The sequence below is a fragment of the Lissotriton vulgaris genome, chromosome 7 (assembly GCF_964263255.1).
Source record: "Lissotriton vulgaris chromosome 7, aLisVul1.2, whole genome shotgun sequence".
NCBI classification, from domain to species: Eukaryota; Metazoa; Chordata; class Amphibia; order Caudata; family Salamandridae; genus Lissotriton; species Lissotriton vulgaris.
The window spans coordinates 632,880,480-632,906,376 of record NC_141695.1 but is presented as its reverse complement, the minus strand read 5'-3'; the positions used below and the strand labels follow the sequence as shown (position 1 = coordinate 632,906,376).

At 47.5% G+C, this 25,897-nt stretch overlaps 1 protein-coding gene across 1 annotated transcript in view; it reads right to left on the bottom strand.

Annotated features, from left to right (window-relative positions):
* Window positions 1–13,151: 13,151 nt before the first annotated feature.
* ACSF2 (acyl-CoA synthetase family member 2) overlaps window positions 13,152–25,897 on the bottom strand; it is a 652,634-nt gene continuing 639,888 nt past the window's right edge. The window contains exon 16 of the mRNA XM_086930824.1: window positions 13,152–16,360. Coding sequence (XP_086786950.1) covers window positions 16,310–16,360 — 51 coding nt within the window. The 3' untranslated portion in view covers window positions 13,152–16,309. The remainder of the gene's footprint in view (window positions 16,361–25,897) is intronic.

Below are 25,897 nucleotides of genomic sequence, written 5' to 3'. Positions count from 1 at the left end.
TATAGCATTTAACAATGCTTGTTTAAGGTGTGTTATGAGGTGTATAGGGAGAAAATAAATGATTTAATAAAATGAGTAAACAAAATGTCCTCTGGACTCGGGGAGAGTGCCCCATTGCTGGAAAAGGGCTAAAGTGGTCCGTCTTGAGAAAAAAATAAGCTGTCTGCTAACTTTGAGGTCTTGTTCAACTTCTGTTCCATTTCATTGCTGCCTACAGCCTCTAAAATTGTGGGGAAATAAGTTAATGCTCAACCGTCCTCTTATCTTGAAGATAACTCCCTCTTTCATTACACTCAGTCAGGCGTCAGTCAATGCCACAGCGCCGAAACTGCTCTTATGGAGCTCACAGAGACTATTAAAATCATGTTGGACAAAGGGGAAAGTGCAGTCCTCTTTTTACTTGATATATCGGTGGAATTTGATAGGGTGTCACACCTCATTTTATTCCAACATGTCTCGGAGTTTGGCATAGGTGGGACTGCTTTGAGATGACTAAAATGTATTCTAGCGGGAGGGAACGAGAAGTGTGGCCTGTCCCTTGTTTGCCATCAGCAAAGAAGATGGTCTTTGGAGTGCCCCAGGGCTCTTCTTTCAGCTCCACGTTGTTTAATATTTTCTTAGCACCCCTGGCCAAATCAATAGAATCCGACAGCTTCAAGACGATCTCTTATACTGATGACATTCAGCTGCTTTTGACAGTGGATCCCTCTTCATCCACTGCATCTGATCAGTTTAAAGCTTGCCTCTGTGCTACTCTGCAATGGCTGGTAGGGAGCCACCTGCTGTGTGATGCTGACAAAACCGAAATTCCCCTGTTTAGCCATGTGAAAGAGCAATGGTTGCATAGCTGCTGGCCTAAGGATCTGCCTCCTTTCCCTGGTCCCTCTTCACTAGCCAGGAATCTGGGTGTAAAAACAGAAAACAATCCCCTCTGTTGCTGGCACCTGTTTTTCCCTCAGGAAGTTCCATGGATCTCTTGTCATTGAAAACCCATGAGCCAGTGGTCCATGCTCTTAGAACTTCCGAAATGTTCTACGCTAACAGCCGGTATTAGGGTCCCAACAACAAATCACCATCAGCCTTCTAAATCCCTATGTTTGGCCACAACTTTACTGGTTACCATCCCAAGGTTTTGCCAGGTAAGAATTGGTAGTCAATCTTTTGTGGTTTTGGCTGGTGGGGAATGAAACCAGCTACCACTTTCTTTCCGGCAGGGTCGGACTGGGACAGAAAATAGGACAGGGCACTAGAATAAAAGTGACGTTCATTATCGAATCAAGTGGCCCACATTTGCTAACAGGGCAGTTTTGAATTTGTAATGACACAGTCTGTAGGTGTTTCGCAAGGTATGGGAGGCTGGATGCATTTATGTTTGCTGCAGGCAATGTTTTTGGTAATACTGGGGAAATCAACAGTAAAAAACGGTCCACCAGACCATAAAACAGGCCCACAAACTTGAAAAACAAGCACTGGCATAGCCAATAGGTCTCGCCTTTGGGACCTTGTAAGTAAAAAACAAAAAACTGAAGTAAAAGACTTCATGTTTACATTTACTTCATATTTAGGATGCAGTAAATGTAAACGTGAAGTCTTACACTTCAATTTCATTTTTTTAATTACAAGGTATCAAAGGAGAGACTTATTGGCTATGCCAATGCTTGTTCCTTTTGGCAGCCTGCCTCCGGGAAACTATGTTGCTATTGTGGATTAGTGAATTGTCTCCTTGCGGCAAAATAAATGGAGGGACACCAGCATCTACAAACACTTCTACGTTGCGACAGGGCTTCACATGATAGCATCTGCTTCGCCGATAACATGATCGAATGCGCATGATAAATGAATATCGATTGAAAATTATTACTCATCCAAACACAAATGCAGCACACGGTAGAGTACAGCGCATGAAAATATTTACCGCTGGGAGGACTGCACAGATGAAAATGATTAATTAGAGGACAGAAGAAAAAGCATTCTCGTGGAGGGTGAGGTGTTTTGTTGTGCATTACTCAGGGTTCGCTGCTGGCATTTTGCAGTTTACTCACACTGGAAAGCACTTAAATGATTCATCATGAATATTTATGAGAAACTAGCAGCCCGTCCCACGTTGTCCGGGAATGCTGTAGCCGACGCCACTGTACCTTAACACGCTCCAGCCGCGAACGTGTTTGTCCGGTGTTAGCTCCATCCCCGAACGTGTTTGGCCGCTCCAGCCTACGCCACTGCAATATGCGAACGTGTGTGTTCGCTCCATCCCCAAACGTGTTTGGCCGCTCCAGCCTACGCCACTTAGACGCACAACATTGCGTCAACGTCCACCTCCCACAACAATGCTAAAGGACTCGCCCACTCGTATTGGAACGCTAGTCCCACACAGAACGCTTCTCTTTTGCCGAATCCCACAACGCACACTCCGACAACGGACTACTTTTCACAAAACGTTCTTTTCCCCTTCTAATGTATATGTTGGGCTGCTGTATAGCCTATGACCATCTGCTGATATTTTAGTTTGCAATGCTGTATGGGTGTTCAGATTGGTGCTGTAGTTCTTGAGCTTACCCGCCTCAAATGTTTGGGCTCTCTCTTTATATTAGTAGTATAGATATAGATATGTAAATCATGCTTTTAAAAAACAACCCATTAGCGAGACTATGTAAGAGCAAACTTTCATTTCATTCCCACATTCTTAAATACATGAGCCAGCCTTTGTGGAGGTTATTAAACCCTAGGGGTCATGTTCCTGTGCCAGGGGGGAGGAGGGCGAATGGCGGCAGCTTCCCAGCTCAGGGAGCAGACCGGTAGGCGGACGGCCAGCGCGCGCAGGAGTAGCCCTCGGCTATCTCCCAGGACCAGAGAAGAGGGAGCGAGGAGTGCAACAGTGGAGCAGTGATTGGAGGGCGAGAGTACGGGAAGGACCCTTTGAGCAGGGAGAGGGCATGAGCATGAAGGGGGGTTGAGTGACCTGCCAGCAGAAGCAGCGGAAAGAACCTGCTCAGGAGAGAAGGGTTGGCAGCTCCCTGGCAGGACAGCGTGGGTTTGCCTATAGAGAACCAAAAAGCTGCAGGAACTTCAACGAGAGAGGGGGCATGGAGGAGGGAGGAAAAGTAGAAGACAGCCGCAAGAAAGGACAAGCCCGTCAGGGAGTGGTGCGTGCGCTCGAGTTGCTGGTAACTGCATGGAAAGAACAAGCCCTGGATGGGTTCATGCACGTGCAGACTGCTCATTTTTAAGCACTGCACTCGTACTTGTGGCGCGCCCCTCTTTGCTCCCACAAGGTGGATGCCGCCACAAGAACGAATGTGTGCTTGAAAATGAGCAGAGCGACGGCTAAAGGTCCTCCTAAGCAGCGCATGCGCGATGCATAGGTGAGACCTAAAAATGTCCCACATATTGACATTTCAGACCAGCACCTTGGGCACTGCCTGATTGCCCTATAGGCCAGGCTGACCCTGCTTTACGGCCTATTTCACATGAGCCGTCTTTTGGTAAAGTTCTAAACACCCATTTCTTTTCAGCATATGAGCACTGTTGCACCTATCCTTATGTTAAACCTATTAGCGCTGGTACATTCCTTGGAGTAGCTGTGTGCGTTATAAATTCCTTCAGACATTTACACATTCAAATGCACGTAAAGCCTGCAAACACAACATCAAACACTTTTATTGTCAAGACCCATTACTATTAACAATAAAAGCACAACATGAAAAAAAACACCACAATCAATACACAATAACAAATCGACCGCCATAGAGAATTAATGTTCCACATCATGCCCAGACATCTCACTACAATACACGAAAACCAGTCATTCCATATTACAAAACTCATCACGTTCAACACACATCCGGCCATCTTCAACTCACTAGCTACCTACCACTTTTGTTACACACAGTCCTTTGGACAATCATCAACCAACAATACACTTTCATCAGACAGCTTCAAGTGTCAGTGACTTTAGTGAGATTTCGGCCTATAGACACCTAGTAACTTATAAGGAACAAGCATTAGGAATGCATTAGGGCTCGGGTTTGTTTGAGTTTGAGATAATGGCATTGTAAATGGTAATGTGCACTGACAGCTGCTGATGATTGTGCCAATTGAAAGAGTGGCTGGTGCACTGTCAGCTGTTGGTGTCTGTGTGTGTTTAGTGAAAGTTGCACTGACATTGTTTGTTGTGTGCGTGGGTGTTTAGCGGCACTGATGCATGGTTGTGTTTGTTTTTGGTGAAAGCGTACATTGATGGTTGTTGGTGTTTGTGCCTGGTGAAAGCATTCAATGACGGCTGGGGGTGTGTTGTTGTGTGTCTTGATTTCTGTGTAGTGGTGAGTGTGTGGTGGTGAGTCAGTGGGGGTGAGCCTGGGGAGTGAGTGTGGTGGTGAGTGTGTTGTGGTGAGTGGTGACGAGTGTGTGGTGTTGAGAGAGTGAGGTGTGTGGTTTGTGTGTGTGTTATGTGTGTGTGGTGTATGTGTGTGTGGTGTTTTCTGCACACTCACACACTGCCCCTAAACATTCACACACTGCTCACCCGCACACTCCCAATGTCACCCTGCATAGTCACACACTGTTTATCCTGCACACTCATTCTGCACACTCACACAATGTGCACCCTTACACACTGTCTCTGCAGTCACTCTGCACTCACTGTCACTCTGCACTCACTGTCACTCTGCACTCACTGTCACTCTGCACTCACTGTCACTCTGCACTCACTGTCACTCTGCACTCACTGTCACTCTGCACTTACTGTGCACTCACTGTCACTCTGCACTCACTCTGCATTCACTGTCACTCTGCACTCACTCTGCACTCACTGTCACTCTGCACTCACTCTGCACTCACTGTCACTCTGCACTCACTGTCACTCTGCACTCACTGTCACTCTGCACTCACTCTACACTCACTGTCACTCTACACTCACTGTCACTCTACACTCAGTCACTCACTCTGCACTCACTGTCACTCACTCTGCACTCACTGTCACTCACTGTCACTCTGCACTCACTGTCACTCACTGTCACTCTGCACTCTCCGCACTGTCACTCTGCACTCACTGTCACTCTGCACTTACTGCACTCTGCACTCACTGCACTCACTGCCACTCTGCACTCACTGTCACTCACTGTCACTCTGCACTCACTGTCACTCTGCACTCACTGTCACTCTGCACTCACTGTCACTCTGCCCTCACTGTCACTCTGCACACACTGTCACTCACTGTCACTCTGCACTCTCTGCACTCACTGCACTCACGGTCACTCTGCACTCACTGTCACTCTGCACTCTCTGCACTCACTGCACTCACGGTCACTCTGCACTCACTGTCACTCTGCACTCTGCACTCACTGCACTCTGCACTCACTGCCACTCTGCACTCACTGTCACTCTGCACTCACTGTCACTCTGCACTCACTGTCACTCTGCACTCACTGCACTCACTGCCACTCTGCACTCACTGTCACTCTGCACTCACTGTCACTCTGCACTCACTGTCACTCTGCACTCACTGTCACTCTGCGCTCACTGTCACTCTGTGCTCACTGTCACTCTGTGCTCACTGTCACTCTGCGCTCACTGTCACTCACTGTTACTCTGCGCTCACTGTCACTCACTGTCACTCTGCACTCAGTGTCACTCACTGTCACTCTGCACTCAGTGTCACTCACTATCACTCTGCACTCAGTGTCACTCACTGTCACTCTGCACTCACTGTCACTCTGCGCTCACTGTCACTTTGCACTCACTGTCACTCTGCGCTCACTGTCACTCACTGTCACTCTGCACTCACTGTCACTCTGCACTCACTGTCACTCACTGTCACTCTGCACTCACTGTCACTCTGCACTCACTGCACTCACTGTCACTCTGCACTCACTGTCACTCTGCACTCACTGTCACTCACTGTCACTCTGCACTCACTGTCACTCTGCACTCACTGTCACTCACTGTCACTCTGCACTCACTGTCACTCACTGTCACTCTGCACTCACTGTCACTCACTGTCAATTACTGTCACTCACTGTCAATCACTGTCACTCTGCACTCACTGCACTCACTGTCACTCATCACTCTGCACTCACTGTCACTCATCACTCTGCACTCACTGTCACTCTGCACTCACTGCACTCTCTGCACTCACTGTCACTCTGCACTCACTGTCACTCTGCACTCACTGTCACTCACTGTCACTCTGCACTCACTGTCACTCTGCACTCACTGTCACTCACTGTCACTCTGCACTCACTGTCACTCACTGTCAATCACTGTCACTCACTGTCAATCACTGTCACTCTGCACTCACTGTCACTCTGCACTCACTGTCACTCTGCACTCACTGTCACTCTGCACTCACTGTCACTCATCACTCTGCACTCACTGTCACTCTGCACTCACTGTCACTCTGCACTCACTGCACTCTCTGCACTCATTGTCACTCTGCACTCACTGTCACTCTGCACTCACTGGCACTCACTGTCACTCTGCACTCACTGTCACTCTGCACTCACTGTCACTCTGCACTCACTGTCACTCTGCACTCACTGTCACTCTGCGCTCACTGTCACTCACTGTCACTCACTGTCACTCTGCACTCACCGTCACGCTGCACTAACTGTCACTCACTGTCACTCTGCATTCACTGTCACTCTGCATTCACTGTCACTCTGCATTCACTGTCACTCTGCATTCACTGTCACTCTGCACTCACTGTCACTCTGCACTCACTGTCACTCTGCACTCACTGTCACTCACTGTCACTCTGCACCCACTGTCACTCTGCACTCACTGTCACTCTGCACTCACTGTCACTCTGCTGTCACTCTGCACTCACTGTCACTCACTGTCACTCTGCACTCACTGTCACTCACTGTCACTCTGCACTCACTGTCACTCTGCACTCACTGTCACTCTGCACTCACTGTCACTCACTGTCACTCTGCACTCACTGTCACTCTGCACTCACTGTCACTCTGCACTCACTGTCACTCGCTGTCACTCTGCACTCGCTGTCACTCTGCACTCGCTGTCACATTGCACTCACTGTCACTCTGCACTTGCTGTCACTCTGCACTCACTGTCACTCTGTTCTCACTGTCACTCTGCACTCAAATTCAAAAGATACTTTATTCGGTTTAAATCACAAAAACCATAAAAGTGTACAAGCATTAAAACAATCCATCATCCGCCAATAAAAAAATATAGCAGCAAACATGGATAAAAACAGAAATATACAGAGTGTAAAGTTTTTTCCTTTTAAAAACAACAAAATGTACATTATTGCCCTTGGTTAAGGTTTCGGACGGTATTTTATGTTTATACAAAGTCCTCTAAGGCCAAGCAATCTTTTTGCTAAGTCTCATTGCAATAGTTAAAAATTTAGCCACATTAAAAATGATCCAGATCTCTGTCAAGAGTTGCAGGTACAGCAAGGCTGGCTTCACTTGCCTAAAACCCTTTCCTTTTAGCAATGGTATAATAAATTTAAATCTAATGCCTTTGAAGTGGTCACAGAAAAACAAGAAATGAGCCGTATCCATAATTGAACAACCATCACATGTGCATAATACTAAATCCTTACTTCTGGTCCAAGCGGGGCGGCCAGAAATTAAGAGATGTATTTTATTCAGACGGAACCTTGTTAACAAGTACCTATGATTAGCGTTATTCACAACTTTAAGGTATAGTTCCGGTTCGGGGTCGGGTGAGACAATCAGCTGATGGGACCTGACAGAAGATTTAAGCAGCTCCCTGCCCTCTCTGTCCATTCCTCTATTCAGCAAGAAGGTGTTTTTGACCCATTTTATATCCCCTTTCACCAAGCTTGAAGGTTTATCAAACAATTCTGGACGTCCCAGTTTTACACACATATGTTGCACGTACTTCAACCAGGTGATTTTATCCCAATGATCCAGGCTTAGACAATCTTTTAGGATTTCATGGTTTACGTCAAGCTCTGGATTTAGCCAAACTGCCAACCATTTTAATAAGGGGGCCAGGGCAATTTTGTCTTCCAAATAGCCCACTCCACACTCCTGATGAACTATGTAGTTTGCGGTGGAGCTAGGCAAGGAAAGAAGAGTTTTTAAGAAATTGTCCTCTGAGACTTGGAGCGATGAGGCATTTTTGAAACCCCACAGGTCGGCCCCATACGTGGCAATTGCAATACATTTAGAAGCGTATACTTTTAGTACTGCCTCAATGGGTTTCACTCCTAGTTTACGGGAGAATCTTAGTACTGCGGAAGTTGAACGTGCCAAGGAGGTTTTTTTCTCCACCAGTTGGGAGTTCCACGTTGAGCCTTCATCGAAGACCACCCCCAAATAGGGAAATCTGGAGACTCGCGACAGCTTGTGTTTATTACAAAAAAATGGCATCACATTTTTCCTTGCCTTGGCTTTGTGACCTGCTACCATGACGTGAGACTTCCCAAAGTTAACACTCAGGTCAAGGTTATCCATAAAGACATAAAAAGAGTTCAACAAGCTTTGCAGTCCTAATGGGGTTCTAGCTAAAAGTGCAGCGTCATCCGCATACAGTAGGGCAGGCAGTAAATATTTCCCAGCCTTCGGGATATCCTTACAGGCTCCACTCAAAGCTTTGCCAAGGTCGTTGATATATAGTGTGAAAAGCAGGGGAGCAAGAATGCACCCCTGTCTCACGCCATTGATGATGCTAATTTTCTCCGTACAGTTCCCCTTTCTATCATAGCGGACTGTTGCAGTAAGATCCCTATGAAGATCAGCTAGAAAGTAAACTATATTGGGGTCTGTTCCGATCTTAAGGAGCTGGTCCCACAATTTAGATCTGTTTACCCGGTCAAACGCCGAGGACAGATCCATAAAGGCAATAAACAATGAACCTGGTTTAGCTAAGGTGTACTTCCCAATTAGCAGCTGTAAATTTAGGCTTTGGTCAATTGTGCCACGTCCCTTGCGGAAGCCGTACTGTAGAGGTGAAAGTGTGTTTGTCTCCTCTAGCCAGGTGGTCAGTTTACCTAAAACCACCCTCCCCAAAACCTTAACTGCAGAGTCAATAAGGGATATGGGTCGGTAATTACCAGGGTCCCCCCTATCCCCTTTTTTGTAAATTGGCACGATTACCGACTGTGACCATGACTCAGGGATGCCCGTCTTAGAGACTCTATTAAAAACATTAGTTAAAACTTTGGACCAAAATAAAGTATCAGCTTTAAAAAGGTCAGAGGGGACGCCATCGGGCCCGGGGGCTTTGTTACTGGTCATCAAGCCAATGGCCACTGCCACCTCCTCCTCATTCACAGTTAGGGTGTATGGTAATTGAAGGAATGCGGTCGGGCGTTCTACCACCTGAGTCTCATCTTCATAAACTGAACTAAAGTGTGTGTGCCATCGTTCTTCCTGGATACCACAATCCAATTCATGGTTATTGGAATCCGAGAAGTAAGGTTGATTTACCACCGCCCAAAACTTGGCGCTGTTTTTTAATACCTCTGTAGAGGTTAAATCAGCCCAAGCGTCTTCCCTGATCTCACGCCGCCTTTCATCAATTGTTATTTTATAATCTCTCCTGAGGGTAGCTACTAACCGTCTGTCAACTGGTTCTGATTTAAGAGCAGCCTTAAGTTTATGGTTTGCTGCTGAACATTTTTTATCGAACCATCCGTCATTCCCTTGTGTTCTACTTTTACCATGAACAGTCAATTTGGAGAGAATATCAATGCAGACCTTTTTGTACGCCCCCATTACTTCGCCATCCCCAGCCCATTCATCCAAACACAGCATCAGGTCATCCCTACTACTCTCACACAAGTTACAAAAAAACTCATCTGGGATTACTCTACACCATCTGATTCTGCGTGCTTGATCCGTTAACCGCAGATCATGCTTATCTGTCAGATTTTTACTGCTATCCTTGATGACAAATATATTCTTTGCTTTTAAAACCACAAGGTTATGATCACTGAAATGGGACCTTAAGACTGTGTAACTACTGCTTTGGGCTCCATTAGTACTATAGAGGAAAATATAATCAATCACAGAGCCACTACCATGGCCCGTGAAAGTGGGGATATCCTCATCATCCGCCTTTGGTAAAATGAGCCCATGTTCAGCCAACATTATTTCCAGAAAAATACCCTGCTCTGAGTGTTCAAAATGGGTATTTTCTTCGTCCGGGGTGCCGAATAACACATTGGGAGGGCAGTTTTCCTTACATCTATGAATATTGAAATCTCCCATCAACAAAATGGTACAGTCATGCTCTGCCGACTCTTTAAAATTGGCCAAAAAAGCACTTAACATCATCAAGTTACTTACTGGGCTGTCCCTGTCAAATGAGTTATAAAAATTCATTACCAGGACATTGTGATGATTCCTATAGGAGATTAAAACGGCAACACAGTAAGGACAACCAGTGGCTACTTGCGTGTATGTCCCAGGGATTTTGGCAGAAATCAAAGTAACCAAACCCCCTCTGGCACGCACCCTCGAGGATCCAACTGCTGGAGTTGAGAAGGTGGAAAACCCATCCAAAGTCAGTAGGTTTTCAGTATCCCAAGTCTCCTGCAGGGCTATTAGGTCCATGGAACCTATTTGGTCCCGCCAAATTGGATTGTCCACTTTATTTTTGAGTCCCGCAATATTCCAGGTTGCTATTGACAAATCCTCGCCCCTCCATGGCCCAGCCGTTTTTACATTGAGAGGATCTCCTCCTTCCCCACCCTCACGATTAATGGTAGTTGAACAGGACACTCTGCACTCACTGTCACTCCATTCTGCAGTCCGATTCACCACTGCTGCATTTTTTCAGGCAACAAAATCCCGGGGATCATGTTAAGCGCTGACTGGAGTGAAATAAAAATCTCAATGATCTCGATCATGGTCTGTGAAAGACAATGTGCATATTGGAGTGTTGACTTAGTACTCCACTGTTACAGCTTTAGTCTTGAGGTATTCATGGAGAGCTTCTTCACCTAAAGAAGACATCACAGGAGTCAAGGTTGGAATTGAAACAATAATATATTTTTGTTGTTAGTGCAATAATTTCAATGATCTGTTCTGCCTGGTGGAATGAAAGGTGGATGATGTGACCGACCGACCGTATGCAATAATCAGCTTAGACCTAACATAATGAATCATCACAACATTTTAATTCCCAAAACCCAACCTTTCAAGACCAAGAGTTTCTATTTTCTGGAAACCCCCTAAACAGTATTTCACAGACTTCGATACAATTCGAACATGGCCCCTTTTGTGCTGTGTATGGTTGCCTCTTACATGAAAAGTGTATTTTGAAAGGTTTTACTTCTAGTATTGCAAACTTCAATAAAGGACATTTCTGAAAGAGTTGATGTGATGAGCCCGCCAGCCCTCCAGGTTGACGGAGGCCATACCCTCCATTGAAAGACAGATGCCCATACTATGACATACAAGGTACAATGGTTGTACTTTTAGCAAAACTCAAATGCCAGCTAGCTGCCCTGGCCGGTCTTCATTATCAATTTCCTTTGCAGAAAGAAACCCTTAAAGTCGTTTTTTTCTTCAAAACAAAAAAAAGTCAACAACCCTGACCAGCAGGGAGTTTTTTTTCTTTCTGCACACGGATGCTGTTTGTTTTTCCTGCCCATGTCCACAATGCCTCTGCCTTACACAATGAGGACTTTCTGAAATAAGCAGGTCCTCGAAATCATGAAAGATGGCTTTCTTACGGCTGACTGGCCACTGCAGTCAATCAGCAGTTCTGAAGTTTTTTGTTATTTTTTAAAAAGCTCAAGTATTAAGATATAAAGGAGCTTTTCCCCAAATAATACCCAAAATCATTTTAGCATTTATATATGTGGCTTTCTTTGTTGCTAGCAATGTATGAAAATAAAAAAATGTATGTTTATTTTCACCAGACTGCAATCACTCGCCTTAAGCTCCTCAGTAGCATGCTACACACGGTGTAGAGCTTTTCAGGGGTAGTAAACACTACACACAAAACCAATTACAATACAATGCATTCATCACTTCTGTTATCTGTTTGGTGACCATTGTGTGACCTGTTACTAAACCTAGAGAAGCTCCTTTCCAGGACAAGATACCGAACTAACCTTTCCCCGCTCTACCTTAAATGCATGCTTCACTCGCTCTCACTACACTTGGGGGTTTGGGCACATTTGGACAGTTCTGCTGCAGATGCTTCTGAGCCCTGAATCCTTCTCTTCATGGCCCTGTGTGTGAGTAGCACAAGGCGGGGTCAGCTGCACTCATAATGCCTTTCAGCCTTCCCCTCCGCACCGTCTCCATGAAAGCAGCAAGGGACAGAGCTCAGTGTACAAGCAGCAAGTCAGTGCACCGGTCATTCAGCTTATGCGAGAGCTCTTCATGAGGGAATCATATAACTTGCTGTCACCTGAATGTCTTGAGAAGGTTTGCAGTCATCTACCTCCTCTCTGTTCGTTCTGTGGTTGTTTGCAGTGCAAAGACTGCCACGTGGCAGCAGCGATCCCCGCTTCAGGCCTTGCATCAGATATGTGTGCTTTGTTTTTGCACTTCAATCGCACCTCCCCGAAGCTGCCTGTGAACGCACATCATAAAAAAAAAAAGCCTCGGGCGCGCCACTGCAGGCATATGTTTTCAATTATCTCGTCCTGGACTACGAGATAATTGAAGATATATGCCTTCTGCTGCTCGTGCACGAACAGAATATGCCAGGAAGTGAACCAACTCTACATCAAATGGCCTATTGCGTGCTGTCTTCTAAAAAGACAGGCATGCGAGGCCCAATTGCCATCCAGATGGCAAAAAAAGAATGGAATGTGTGGCATTTTACAAGCGCTTTTCTGCTCCTTACAAGAGGGAATCGGACTCCTCCCACTGCCTGCGGCAGTGGCGGAGGCCTCGCCCTAAAAAAGCAACAGAAGGTACAATTTTCAACAAAGTAATCAATAAAAACACAATCTAGATCAGAACTCTATAAAGCACATCAAATCACTATCAACACATAATCCACATTACGCCATTATCCAGGCACCATCCTGTACATTTTTTTGGCAGTCTTCGAAATGCCAGAGATTTAGGGTCACGGTTTCTTCTTCGGAAAGTAGGAAATGTCTGCAAAGTGCCTCCGGTGCATGGAGCACACTTCCAGTACCGGCCTTCTGGATCTACAGGCTACCCATCTGCACAAAGCACCATTACTGAAAAAAGGTGAAAGTACTAGATTTCGGGGTTATTCGTTTATTACAAAACCTGCCCATGTTATTAATGGGGTCCTAAGGGTATCTTGCCTCCATTAAAATATTTAATCATACAATCCATTCTTTTACAAAATACATTTTATTTGGAAACATGACACATTTATTTTGGCAAAAATCATGTCTTATTTAAGGTTATGTTTTCAAAGGAATTTGACAGTCCACTCCATAAAGCGAAATAAACAAGTGCAGGATTGAGGGGGAAGTCGATGTAAAACTAAAAGAAAAAGGGAATTATAGAATGAAAGCTAGAGGCCAAAAAAACTAAATAAAGAGATTTAAAGGGAGATTGGAAGAGAGAGCTAGAGTACGGCCCGTGGTTGTAGCAGATGCATTCACCAATAGAACCACAGTTTAAAGGTGTGGATACAGGTTTGAATCTCAGCAGGTCAACTCAGCCTTTCAACCTCCTGACATCCAAACAGCTGAGTTGAGTTGAGTTGAGTTGGGATTTATAAAGCGCATAGCTACCCTAGGGCATCCCAGCGCTAGTGACCATAGATCCAGAGAGAGGGAGCAGGGGAGAGTGATGTTCAAGGGAAGAGCCAGGTTTTCAGTTGTTTCCGAAAACTGAGGAGGTTATGTTCTCTCCTCAAGGTGAGTGGGAGCGAGCAACATTAGTTGGGAAACAACCATCTGTTACAAGCACAAAGCGAACTTAAGCTGTCAATGTGTGCTTTGCAAGTAGACTGTAATGTGTTGCAGCTCAAATAAGGCCTACAGCTTCTGTGAATCCTGTCGCCAGGCGCTGTTGCACCTTCATCGCTGTGAGTGCATCCAGGAGTATGACTGACGGTGACGGGACAATGACTATAGGTTCTTGGGGTTGTCAGTCAATCAACTTCACTAAATTGATTCCACAACAAGCCTTGCTATTTGCTTTTCATCTGAAAGTTTTCATAATGGGACACAAGATTATTGTTTTTACTAGTCATGGCTGGGCTGCAGTGATGCATTCATGATGGGATAGAGATGTTGTTTCTGAAAGAGCAACGACACACAGCGCGATGGGTCCATTGTTCATGATGCGCACAGTAATCCATGTTCTGCCCTTAGACAGATACTAAAGAAGCGCATGTGATAAATACAGTGCATTATGAAGTTTTATTCTCAAGTGGTCCATCTGGGATGACAAGCACGTCAGACTTGAAATGTGATCGTTAGCATGTCCAACGATTGGAGGGAATTCAACTAGTTATAAGGTGGTGTATGGCTTTTCTGGGGATTCTTTAGGCTCTAGCATTGTTGATTTTTCCTGGGATGCAGTTTAATAAACCTAGGAGTAAAGGATGGAAACTTGTGTTTTCAAATTATATATCCAGGGAGGATTTGCTTCTTGTCTGTAAGTGCCGAGCGTAGTCCCAGTAAGAAGCACGCCTCCTTAAAGTTTTTTGTGTCGCCTTCAAAAAATGGGATTCCGGGCCATCCAGGAAAGGATTGTTTGTTGATAATTAGATATGTGTGCAGTATCTTTGCTAAATAGACATTGAGTTACACCGATTGGATAAATTAGAATGGTCAGTTCAGAGGTTTCTTAGTATATTTAGTATGTTCTTCTACCCCCTCCTCTAGACCTAAAAGTGCTTTGGGGGTACCTTAGCTTAGTTATATGGGAAGCTATACTCCGCACAGCATCTGAATCAGAAGACATTCTTTGTATGGATGGGGGCAGAAAAGTATAGAAAGGGTCTTGGGAAAGCATGAAAGGAAGGGATAACAGGATGAGGTTGTCAAATGGCGATGTTAAAAGAGGAGTGAATGTAGTAAAAATGGGCGAGAATAAGGTTGGGAGAATGATAGTTTATGGGTGCGAGTAGGCACAGGAGGTAAATTCTTGATGAGTCTGGCAGCAAGATTTTGGTACTACAATGAAGAGATTCGGCTTCTGGTCTCTACATAAGTGGTAAAGAGATGGGACCTACATCATCAGGACAGGATGAGGGTTCCGTAACCTTGGAGTGGAAGACCAATGACCACATAAATTCATAGATCTGGTGACTAATGAGGACACAGCTGGCTGCAGTTAATCAAACCGAGAAGGACGGCTGGTGCTGAGACCACTGACCAAAGGGAAAAGAGACCCAGGGTACCCAGCTCAATAAAGGGAGCAGAAATGAGACCTCACACCAAAGGGGCACAAGAGAAGATAGGACTTGATATAACTGCTGAGGATGGATGGATGGATGCCAGACCAATGTGGATGGCAGATATTGCAATCACTGGACAATAAAAAGGGCGGTTAGAGGCACCTCGGTTCAGTTGGGATGGAAGATGACATGATTCTATATGTATTTGGTATTTCTATAGTGCGAACCAGGCCAAAAGCAGCAGAGCACAAAACGTGATCAAAGGCAAGCTTAAAGCCAACGAGTAAGTGGACAGGAAGCGGAGTAGTGTATGAGTCATACATTGTGATGTAGTTTTCTTCGAATGAGGTGAGTCTTCAACTCTTTCCTTAATTGGAGCGGCGTTCGAGTGGTGCTTATGGATACGGGGATGATGCTCCATAGTAAATTGCAGACTGTCAGGACTTAGAGTAATGAGGAAGTAGTGGCATGTGAGAACAAAGAGGATGTCAGAAGGTGGGGGCACTGATCAAGGGGGTGGCAGAATGCCACCCGAAGTCCTAGAGGAAAGCCGGTTATTGTATTTTAAATCAAAAAGGGACAATAGTAGGTGAAGCCGTTGACTAAAAGGGATAGCATACTGTGGCACCTGAGACTAAAGAGGACAGCAGTCCTATAACTTCTGCCCAATGGGTAATGCAGATAGTTGAATTTCAGAGGCAGACATACCAGTACCGATGGCTAGAGGACTTGGGAGATACCCTGCATTTGGTCACCCCACCCTCTCCTGAGGTTAGCCTCCAATGTTAACTTGTCTGACATTTGTGCCTATTTTTGTTGTCCAGAGAAAGCGTTCTCCACAGGAGACCTTTTTATTGCATACTGGCTCTGGGTAAGGAACAACCTATTTCATTGAGTTAAGAAAGTCTTAATGGTGGTTTGGGGCCCACACCAAATAAGTGAAGCCATCCTGAAGGGAGCTCTGGGTGGCAACCACACCCCACAATGTCCTCTAAATAGCACCATTAACCATCACTCAGAGATTCAGTGACTTCTTTGCAATCTCCTTTAGTTCATACTTCTTCACCTGGAACAAAGGAAGAAAGAGTCAGTGTGCAAGAAATAGAATTCCCTGACATACCCCACTCCCCACACCAGAAAATAAATGCAGCTTCTGTTTCCAGATCCCCAATATTCCTCTTCTAGCGTGAGGAAGAAAGCTATCTGTGCTACTACTCGAATTGTCATTATTGGATGCAGGCAATACTGTTAGAAGATCTCAGCCTTTTCTTTAAAGCACACCCTGTTGCTGGCACTACTGTTGTGTGCACGCTTGTGCGGGGATAACTGCATTGCTGCCTTATAAGTTTCACCTGTTGTGTCTGAGGAATGCTTTTACCACAGATGTATACATTTTGCACAAGTGAAGCTGTGTCACTGCTGCGGTCTGTGATACACCTGTGATTTGCACGGAAAGCTCAAAATACTCGTAGGGCCTGCTTTACTCTTCTGAGTTCGTGAAGGACGTTTGCAATGCTGCTGCCTGTGCAGGTTTTTTATGTGAGACGAAAGGCCCATTGTTCTACCCCTTCTGTACTTGTTGTGTTAGGGAAGGCTCACTGCCCTTGCCCCTGCCTTACTGATCTGCACACAAGGAAGACTCCCACTTCTAGGGCCACTTCTGTAATAACTCTGGGAGAAGGAATGGCCCTGCTGCTGCTCTAACCACACATCTGAGTGGGCAGGTGCAAGGGAAGTGTGTCTTGCTGCTTCCCACTCCATATCAGTTGTGTGTGAGAGAGAAGCTTGCACTGCTAGTGGATGAGCTCTACCCATTCAATGTGTGACAGATGGGTATAGAGTGGGTTGTGCGTTTCCCTCTTTACCATCCCCACTTCCCCTGCTGTATTTAAAACTTGCACTGCTGCTGCAGAGGCTGTACCATGGTAACATGGCATGTGTGCAACCCGGCACAGCTGCTACTGTATGTGAGGGAAGCTTGCACTGCTGCTGCAGAGGCATACCATGGTAACATGGCATGTGTGCAACCCGGCACAGCTACTACTGTCTGTGAGGGAAGCTTGCACTGCTGCTGCAGAGGCTTACCATGTTAACATGGCATGCGTGCCACCTGGGACAGCTGCTACTGTATGTGAGGGAAGCTTGCACTGCTGCTGCAGAGGCTTACCATGGTAACATGGCATGTGTGCAACCCGGCACAGCTACTACTGTCTGTGAGGGAAGCTTGCACTGCTGCTGCAGAGGCTTACCATGTTAACATGGCATGCGTGCAACCTGGCACAGCTGCTACTGTCTGTGAGAGAAGCTTGCACTGCTGCTGCAGAGGCTTACCATGTTAACATGGCATGTGTGCAACCTGGCACAGCTGCTACTGTCTGTGAGAGAAGCTTGCACTGCTGCTGCAGAGGCTGTACCATGGTAACATGGCATGTGTGCAACCTGGCACAGCTGCTACTGTCTGTGAGAGAAGCTTGCACTGCTGCTGCAGAGGCTTACCATGTTAACATGGCATGTGTGCAACCTGGCACATCTGCTACTGTCTGTGAGGGAAGCTTGCACTGCTGCTGCAGAGGCTGTACCATGTTAACATGGCATGTGTGCAACCTGGCACAGCTGCTACTGTCTGTGAGAGAAGCTTGCACTGCTGCTGCAGAGGCTTACCATGTTAACATGGCATGTGTGCAACCTGGCACAGCTGCTACTGTCTGTGAGAGAAGCTTGCACTGCTGCTGCAGAGGCTTACCATGGTAACATGGCATGTGTGCAACCTGGCACAGCTGCTACTGTCTGTGAGGGAAGCTTGCACTGCTGCTGCAGAGGCTTACCATGGTAACATGGCATGTGTGCAACCTGGCACATCTGCTACTGTCTGTGAGGGAAGCTTGCACTGCTGCTGCAGAGGCTTACCATGTTAACATGGCATGTGTGCAACCTGGCACAGCTGCTACTGTCTGTGAGGGAAGCTTGCACTGCTGCTGCAGAGGCTTACCATGTTAACATGGCATGTGTGCAACCTGGCACAGCTGCTACTGTCTGTGAGGGAAGCTTGCACTGCTGCTGCAGAGGCTTACCATGTTAACATGGCATGTGTGCAACCTGGCACAGCTGCTACTGTCTGTGAGGGAAGCTTGCACTGCTGCTGCAGAGGCTTACCATGTTAACATGGCATGCGTGCAGCCCTGCACAGCTACTACTGTCTGTGACAGAAGCTTGCACTGCTGCTGCAGAGGCTTACCATGTTAACATGGCATGTGTGCAACCTGGCACAGCTGCTACTGTCTGTGAGGGAAGCTTGCACTGCTGCTGCAGAGGCTTACCATGTTAACATGGCATGTGTGCAACCTGGCACATCTGCTACTGTCTGTGAGGGAAGCTTGCACTGCTGCTGCAGAGGCTTACCATGTTAACATGGCATGTGTGCAACCTGGCACAGCTGCTACTGTCTGTGCAGGAAGCTTGCACTGCTGCTGCAGAGACTTTACCATGTTAACATGGCATGCGTGCCACCTGGGACAGCTGCTACTGTATGTGAGGGAAGCTTGCACTGCTGCTGCAGAGGCTTACCATGTTAACATGGCATGCGTGCAGCCCTGCACAGCTACTACTGTCTGTGACAGAAGCTTGCACTGCTGCTGCAGAGGCTTACCATGTTAACATGGCATGTGTGCAACCTGGTACAGCTGCTACTGTCTGTAAGGGAAGCTTGCACTGCTGCTGCAGAGGCTTACCATGTTAACATGGCATGCGTGCAACCTGGTACAGCTGCTACTGTCTGTAAGGGAAGCTTGCACTGCTGCTGCAGAGGCTTACCATGTTAACGTGGCATGCATGCAACCTGGCACAGCTGCTACTGTCAGCGAGGGAAGCTTGCACTGCTGCTGCAGAGGCTTACCATGTTAACATGGCATGCGTGCAGCCCTGCACAGCTACTACTGTCTGTGACAGAAGCTTGCACTGCTGCTGCAGAGGCTTACCATGTTAACATGGCATGTGTGCAACCTGGTACAGCTGCTACTGTCTGTAAGGGAAGCTTGCACTGCTGCTGCAGAGGCTTACCATGTTAACGTGGCATGCATGCAACAAGGCACAGCTGCTACTGTCTGTGAGGGAAGCTTGCACTGCTGCTGCAGAGGCTTACCATGTTAACATGGCATGTGTGCAACCTGGCACAGCTGCTACTGTCTGTGAGGGAAGCTTGCACTGCTGCTGCAGAGGCTTACCATGTTAACATGGCATGCGTGCAGCCCTGCACAGCTACTACTGTCTGTGAGGGAAGCTTGCACTGCTGCTGCAGAGGCTTACCATGGTAACATGGCATGTGTGCAACCCGGCACAGCTACTACTGTCTGTGAGGGAAGCTTGCACTGCTGCTGCAGAGGCTTACCATGTTAACATGGCATGCGTGCAACCTGGCACAGCTGCTACTGTCTGTGAGGGAAGCTTGCACTGCTGCTGCAGAGGCTTACCATGTTAACGTGGCATGCATGCAACAAGGCACAGCTGCTACTGTCTGTGAGGGAAGCTTGCACTGCTGCTACAGAGGCTGTACCATGGTAACATGGCATGCGTGCAGCCCAGCACAGCTACTACTTCAGCTGTAATTGTTCGGCTGTTTACTGTGTCTTGCAGACAGTCTGTGAGGGAAGCTTGCACCGTAGCTGGCTATGCTTTAAGAGTGAAACACACCTGTCCCTGCTGGTGCCTGGGGCCTACTTTAGGGAGGCCAGCATCAATCTAACTTGAGCTGCACGTGTTCTGTGTTCGAGGTACGCTTACACTGCTGTAAAAATGTAACCGTCATTTATGTGAGGGAAGCTGTCAGTGCTAAAGCCATGTGAAGTGCTACCTTGCTATGATCAATGCCAAACAATGCCATGGCTGTCCAGGTTTTGTGTGAGGGGAGGCTGTGATGTTGCTCCACGTGTGCTGTTCTTGTTCCATTTGATGCGCTTGCATTGCTGCCACTTGCTGTGATCTGTGTGGTGGAAGCTTGCATTTCATCTTCCACTGCTTGTGAGGGGGGAGCAGGAGGAGTGTGTGTGACTTCCGTGTATGCAATGTTCTCCTTTCCATACCAGTGTTGTTCCTGCTCTGATTGGATAGAGGCCTGCACAGCTCCAGCACGTGCTGCCATCAATAGCAGGGCCTCTGCTGTGCGCGAGGGACACGCGCTTCTGTTCATGATTTTCCTCCTCTTTGGTGCTGATGGGGGACAGTTTGCCTTTGTTGTTCTGTGAGAGGGCTGTAGATTTGCAGCTACTCGTGCTTTAGGTTCACTGCGTGCTCGGGAAGGCTCTATCCGCCTGTATCACTGCTGACATTCCATTGGATGCCTACAGTGTACCTGCGCCGGTGAGAGAGTCCACCCCAAGGCAGTGCATGATAGATGGATGGACTCGCCCTTCCCTTGCCGTTGTTGTACCTATTGTATGCAAGGAGCTTGCTCTACGATGCTGGCGTTGCACTTGCTGTGCGTGCGCGGCAAGCATGCAGATGTACTGCCCCGTCTGCCTGGGCTGGACCTGCTCTTTCCATGTCCTCATCCGGTAAAATAATGACTTCTTTAAAAAGTATGTTTGGCGTGTGCCTTGTTTGAAACAATTAATAATGGTTACCCTTCGGAAAAAAACCAGAGCAAAGGTTGTGAAGCCAAACGATACTATTCTGCATAGGTGAAATGTGCACTGCGGGTACCTATAATGTACCTGTTCTTTGGTGTCTGTTAAATAAACGTGCACTTCGGTAGCCTGTGCTGCATCTGTATAGACTGCATTGTGCTGCGTCTGTATAGGCTGCACTGTGCTGTGTGTGCTGCATCTGCATAAGCTGCACTGTCCTGCATCTGTATAGGCTTCACTGCGCACTGTGCTGCATCTGTATAGGCTGCATTGTGCTGCGTCTGTATAGGCTGCACTGTGCTGTGTGTGCTGCATCTGCATAAGCTGCATTGTCCTACGTCTATTTAGGCTGCACTGCGCACTGTGCTGCATCTCTAAAGGCTGCACTGTGCTGCATCTGATATGCTGCACTGTACTGCATGTTCTGGATCTATATAGGCTGCACTGTGCTGAATCTGTATTGGCTGCAATGTGCTGCGTGTGCTCATCTGCATGGGCTGCGTCTGTATAGGATGCACTGTGCTGCATCTGTATATGCTGCACTGTACTGCATGTTCTGGATCTATATAGGCTGCACTGTGCTGCGTGTGCTTCATCTGCATGGGCTGCGTCTGTATAGGATGCACTGTGCAGCTCATTCTCCCCGGGGTGAGCGATGCCTGCACTACTGCCGCCCATGCTGTATGTTTTCTTTGTAAGGTGAGCTGGGGGTACTGTACCTGTTTCTGCACTGTCCTATGTCTGAGGATTACCCTTGCATAGCCACGAACCTAAGCTGTTTGCTATGCCCCAAGAGGTCCCATTATTGGCCCCTGTAGGATGATCATTATTTGTGTGTGAGTGAAGCTTGCAATGTTACTGTCCATGTATTTCCTGTGAAAAGGAAACTTGTGATAGCATACTGCACATATAGTATGATGTGTGAAGAAAATTTGCATTACTGCTTCTTGAGCTGCACTTCCTCTGTCTGTGACAGACGTTTGCACTACTGCTGGTTGAGCTGCACCCATTCTGTGTGTAACAGAAGTTTGCACTTGTTACTGCTTTCCTGAGCTGCACCCATTCTATCTGTGACAGAAGTTTTAACTTTGTGCTGCCTGAGCTGCACTTGCTCTGTGTGTGGCAGAAGTTTGCACTACTGCAGCCTGAAATGCACTCGCTCTGTTTGACAGAATTTTGCACTACTGCTGCCAGAGCTGCACCCATTCTCTGTGTGACGGAAGCCTAAGCTGCACATGCTCTGTCTACGACAGAAGTTTGTACTGCTGTTATCTGAGCTGCATCCGTTCTGTCAGTGACAGAAGTTTTCACTACTGATGGCACAGCTGCAACCGTTCTGTGTGTGACAGAACTTTGCACACATTACTGCTGCCTGAGCTGCACCTGTTCTCTCTATGACAGAAGTTTACACTCATTACTGCTGCCTGAGCTGCTCTCGCTCTTTGTGTGACAGAAGTTTGCACTACTGCTGCCCGAGCCGTTCTCGCTCTGTGTGTGACAAAAGTTTGCATTACTGCTGCCTGAGCCGCTCTTGCTCTGTGTGCGACAGAAGTTTGCATTACTGCTGCCTGAGCCGCTCTTGCTCTGTGTGTGACAAAAGTTTGCATTACTGCTGCCTGAGCTGCTCTCGCTCTTTGTGTGACAGAAGTTTGCACAACTGCTGCCTGAGCTGCTCTCGCTCTTTGTGTGACAGAAGTTTGCACAACTGCTGCCTGAGCTGCATTGGTTCTGTGTGCAACAGAAGTTTACATTACTGCTGCCGGAGCTGCACTTGTTCTGTGTGTGACAGAAGTTTACATTACTGCTGCCTGAGCTGCTCTCGCTCCGTGTGTGACAGGCGTTCACATTATTGCTGCCGGAGCTGCACTTGCTGTATGTGTGACAGAAGTTTACATTACTGCTGACTGGGATGCTTTCGCTCTGTGTGCGACAGAAGTTTGCATTACTGCTGCCTGAGCCGCTCTTGCTCTGTGTGTGACAAAAGTTTGCATTACAGCTGCCTGAGCTGCTCTCGCTCTTTGTGTGACAGAAGTTTGCACTACTGCTGCCCGAGCCGTTCTCGCTCTGTGTGTGACAAAAGTTTGCATTACTGGTGCCGGAGCTGCACTTGCTCTCTGTGTGACAGAAATTTACATTACTGCTGCCTGAGACGCTCTCGCTCTTTTTGTGACAGAAGTTTGCATTACTTCTGCTCCTTGCTCTGTGTGTGACAGACTTTCACATTACTGCTGACGGAGCTGCACTCGCTCTGTGTGTGACAGAAGTTTACATTACTGCTGCCGGAGCTGCACTGGCTCTGTGTGTGACAGACGTTTACATTACTGCTGCCTGAGCCGCTCTCGCTCTTTTTGTGACAGAAGTTTGCATTACTTCTGCCTGAGCCGTTCTTGCTCTGTGTGTGACAGACTTTCACATTACTGCTGCCGGAGCTGCACTCGCTCTGTGTGTGACAGAAGTTTACATTACTGCTGCCGGAGCTGCACTCGCTCTGTGTGTGACAGAAGTTTACATTACTGCTGCCTGAGCCTCTCGCGCTCCTTGTCTGACAGAAGTTTGCATTACTGCTGCCTGGGCCACTCTCGTTCTGTGTGTGACAGAAGTTTGCATTACTGCTGCCTGAGCCGTTCTCGCTCTGTGTGTGACAGAAGTTTACATTACTGCTGCCTGAGCTGCTCTCGCTCTATGTGTGACAGAAGTTTGCATTACTGCTTCCGGAGCTGCACTCGCTCTGTGTGTGACAGAAGTTTGCATTACTGATGCCTGGGCCGCTCTCGCTCTGTGTGTGACAGAAGTTTGCATTACTGCTGCCTGAGCCGCTCTCGTTCTGTGTGTGACAGAAGTTTGCATTACTGCTGCCTGAGCTGTTCTCGCTCTGTGTGTGACAGAAGTTTGCATTACTGCTGCCTGAGCCGCTCGCGCTCTATGTGTGACAGACTTTCACATTACTGCTGCCAGAGCTGCACTCGCTCTGTGTGTGACAGAAGTTTACATTACTGCTGCCGGAGCTGCACTCGCTTTGTGTGTGACAGAAGTTTACATTACTGCTGCCTGAGCCTCTCGCGCTCCTTGTCTGACAGAAGTTTGCATTACTGCTGCCTGGGCCACTCTCGTTCTGTGTGTGACAGAAGTTTGCATTACTGCTGCCTGAGCCGTTCTCGCTCTGTGTGTGACAGAAGTTTACATTACTGCTGCCTGAGCTGCTCTCGCTCTATGTGTGACAGAAGTTTGCATTACTGCTTCCGGAGCTGCACTCGCTCTGTGTGTGACAGAAGTTTGCATTACTGATGCCTGGGCCGCTCTCGCTCTGTGTGTGACAGAAGTTTGCATTACTGCTGCCTGAGCCGCTCTCGTTCTGTGTGTGACAGAAGTTTGCATTACTGCTGCCTGAGCTGTTCTCGCTCTGTGTGTGACAGAAGTTTGCATTACTGCTGCCTGAGCCGTTCGCGCTCTATGTGTGACAGACTTTCACATTACTGCTGCCGGAGCTGCACTCGCTCTGTGTGTGACAGAAGTTTACATTACTGCTGCCGGAGCTGCACTCGCTTTGTGTGTGACAGAAGTTTACATTACTGCTGTCTGAGCCTCTCTCGCTCCTTGTGTGACAAAAGTTTGCATTACTGCTGCCTGGGCCGCTCTCGTTCTGTGTGTGACAGAAGTTTGCACTACTGCTGCCCGAGCCGTTCTCGCTCTGTGTGTGATAGAAGTTTACATTACTGCTGCCTGAGCCGCTCTCGATCTGTGTGAGACAGAAGTTTGCATTACTGCTGCCAGAGCTGCACTCGCTGTGTGTGTGACAGAAGTTTACATTACTGCGCCGGAGCTGCACTCGCTGTGTGTGTGACAGAAGTTTACATTACTGCTCCTGGAGCTGCACTCGCTATGTTTGTGACAGAAGTTTGCGTTACTGCTGCCTGGGCCGCTCTCGCTCTGTGTGTGACAGAAGTTTGCATTACTGCTGCCAGAGCTGCACTCGCTGTGTGTGTGACAGAAGTTTACATTACTGCGCCGGAGCTGCACTCGCTGTGTGTGTGACAGAAGTTTACATTACTGCTCCTGGAGCTGCACTCGCTATGTTTGTGACAGAAGTGTACATTACTGCTGCCGGAGCTGTACTCGCTCTGTGTGTGACAGAAGTTTACATTACTGCTCCTGGAGCTGTACTCGCTATGTTTGTGACAGAAGTTTGCGTTACTGCTGCCTGGGCAGCTCTCGCTCTGTGTGTGTCAGAAGTTTACATTACTGCTGCCTGGGTCGCTCTCGCTATGTGTGTGACAGAAGTTTGCACTACTGCTGCCTGATTCGATCTCGCTCTGTGTGTGACAGACGTTTGCACAACGTTTGCCTATGCTTAGCCTATGTGTGCTGCCGGAGCCGCTCTGGCTCTTTGTGTGACAGAAGTTTGCGTTACTGCTGCCAGAGCTGCACTCGCTCTGTGTGTGACAGAAGTGTACATTAGTGCTGCTGGAGCCGCTCTCGCTCTTTGTGTGACAGAAGTTTATATTACTGCGCCGGAGCTGCACTCGCTGTGTGTGTGACAGAAGTTTACATTACTGCTCCTGGAGCTGCACTCGCTATGTTTGTGACAGAAGTGTACATTACTGCTGCCGGAGCTGCACTCGCTCTGTGTGTGACAGAAGTTTACATTACTGCTCCTGGAGCTGTACTCGCTATGTTTGTGACAGAAGTTTGCGTTACTGCTGCCTGGGCCGCTCTCGCTCTGTGTGTGTCAGAAGTTTACATTACTGCTGCCGGAGCTGCACTCGCTCTGTGTGTGACAGAAGTTTGCGTTACTGCTGCCAGAGCTGCACTCGCTCTGTGTGTGACAGAAGTGTACATTAGTGCTGCCGGAGCCGCTCTCGCTCTTTGTGTGACAGAAGTTTACATTACTGCTGCCGGAGCCGCTCTCGCTCTTTGTGTGACAGAAGTTTACATTACTGCTGCCGGAGCTGCACTTGCTCTTTGTGTGACAGAAGTTTACATTACTG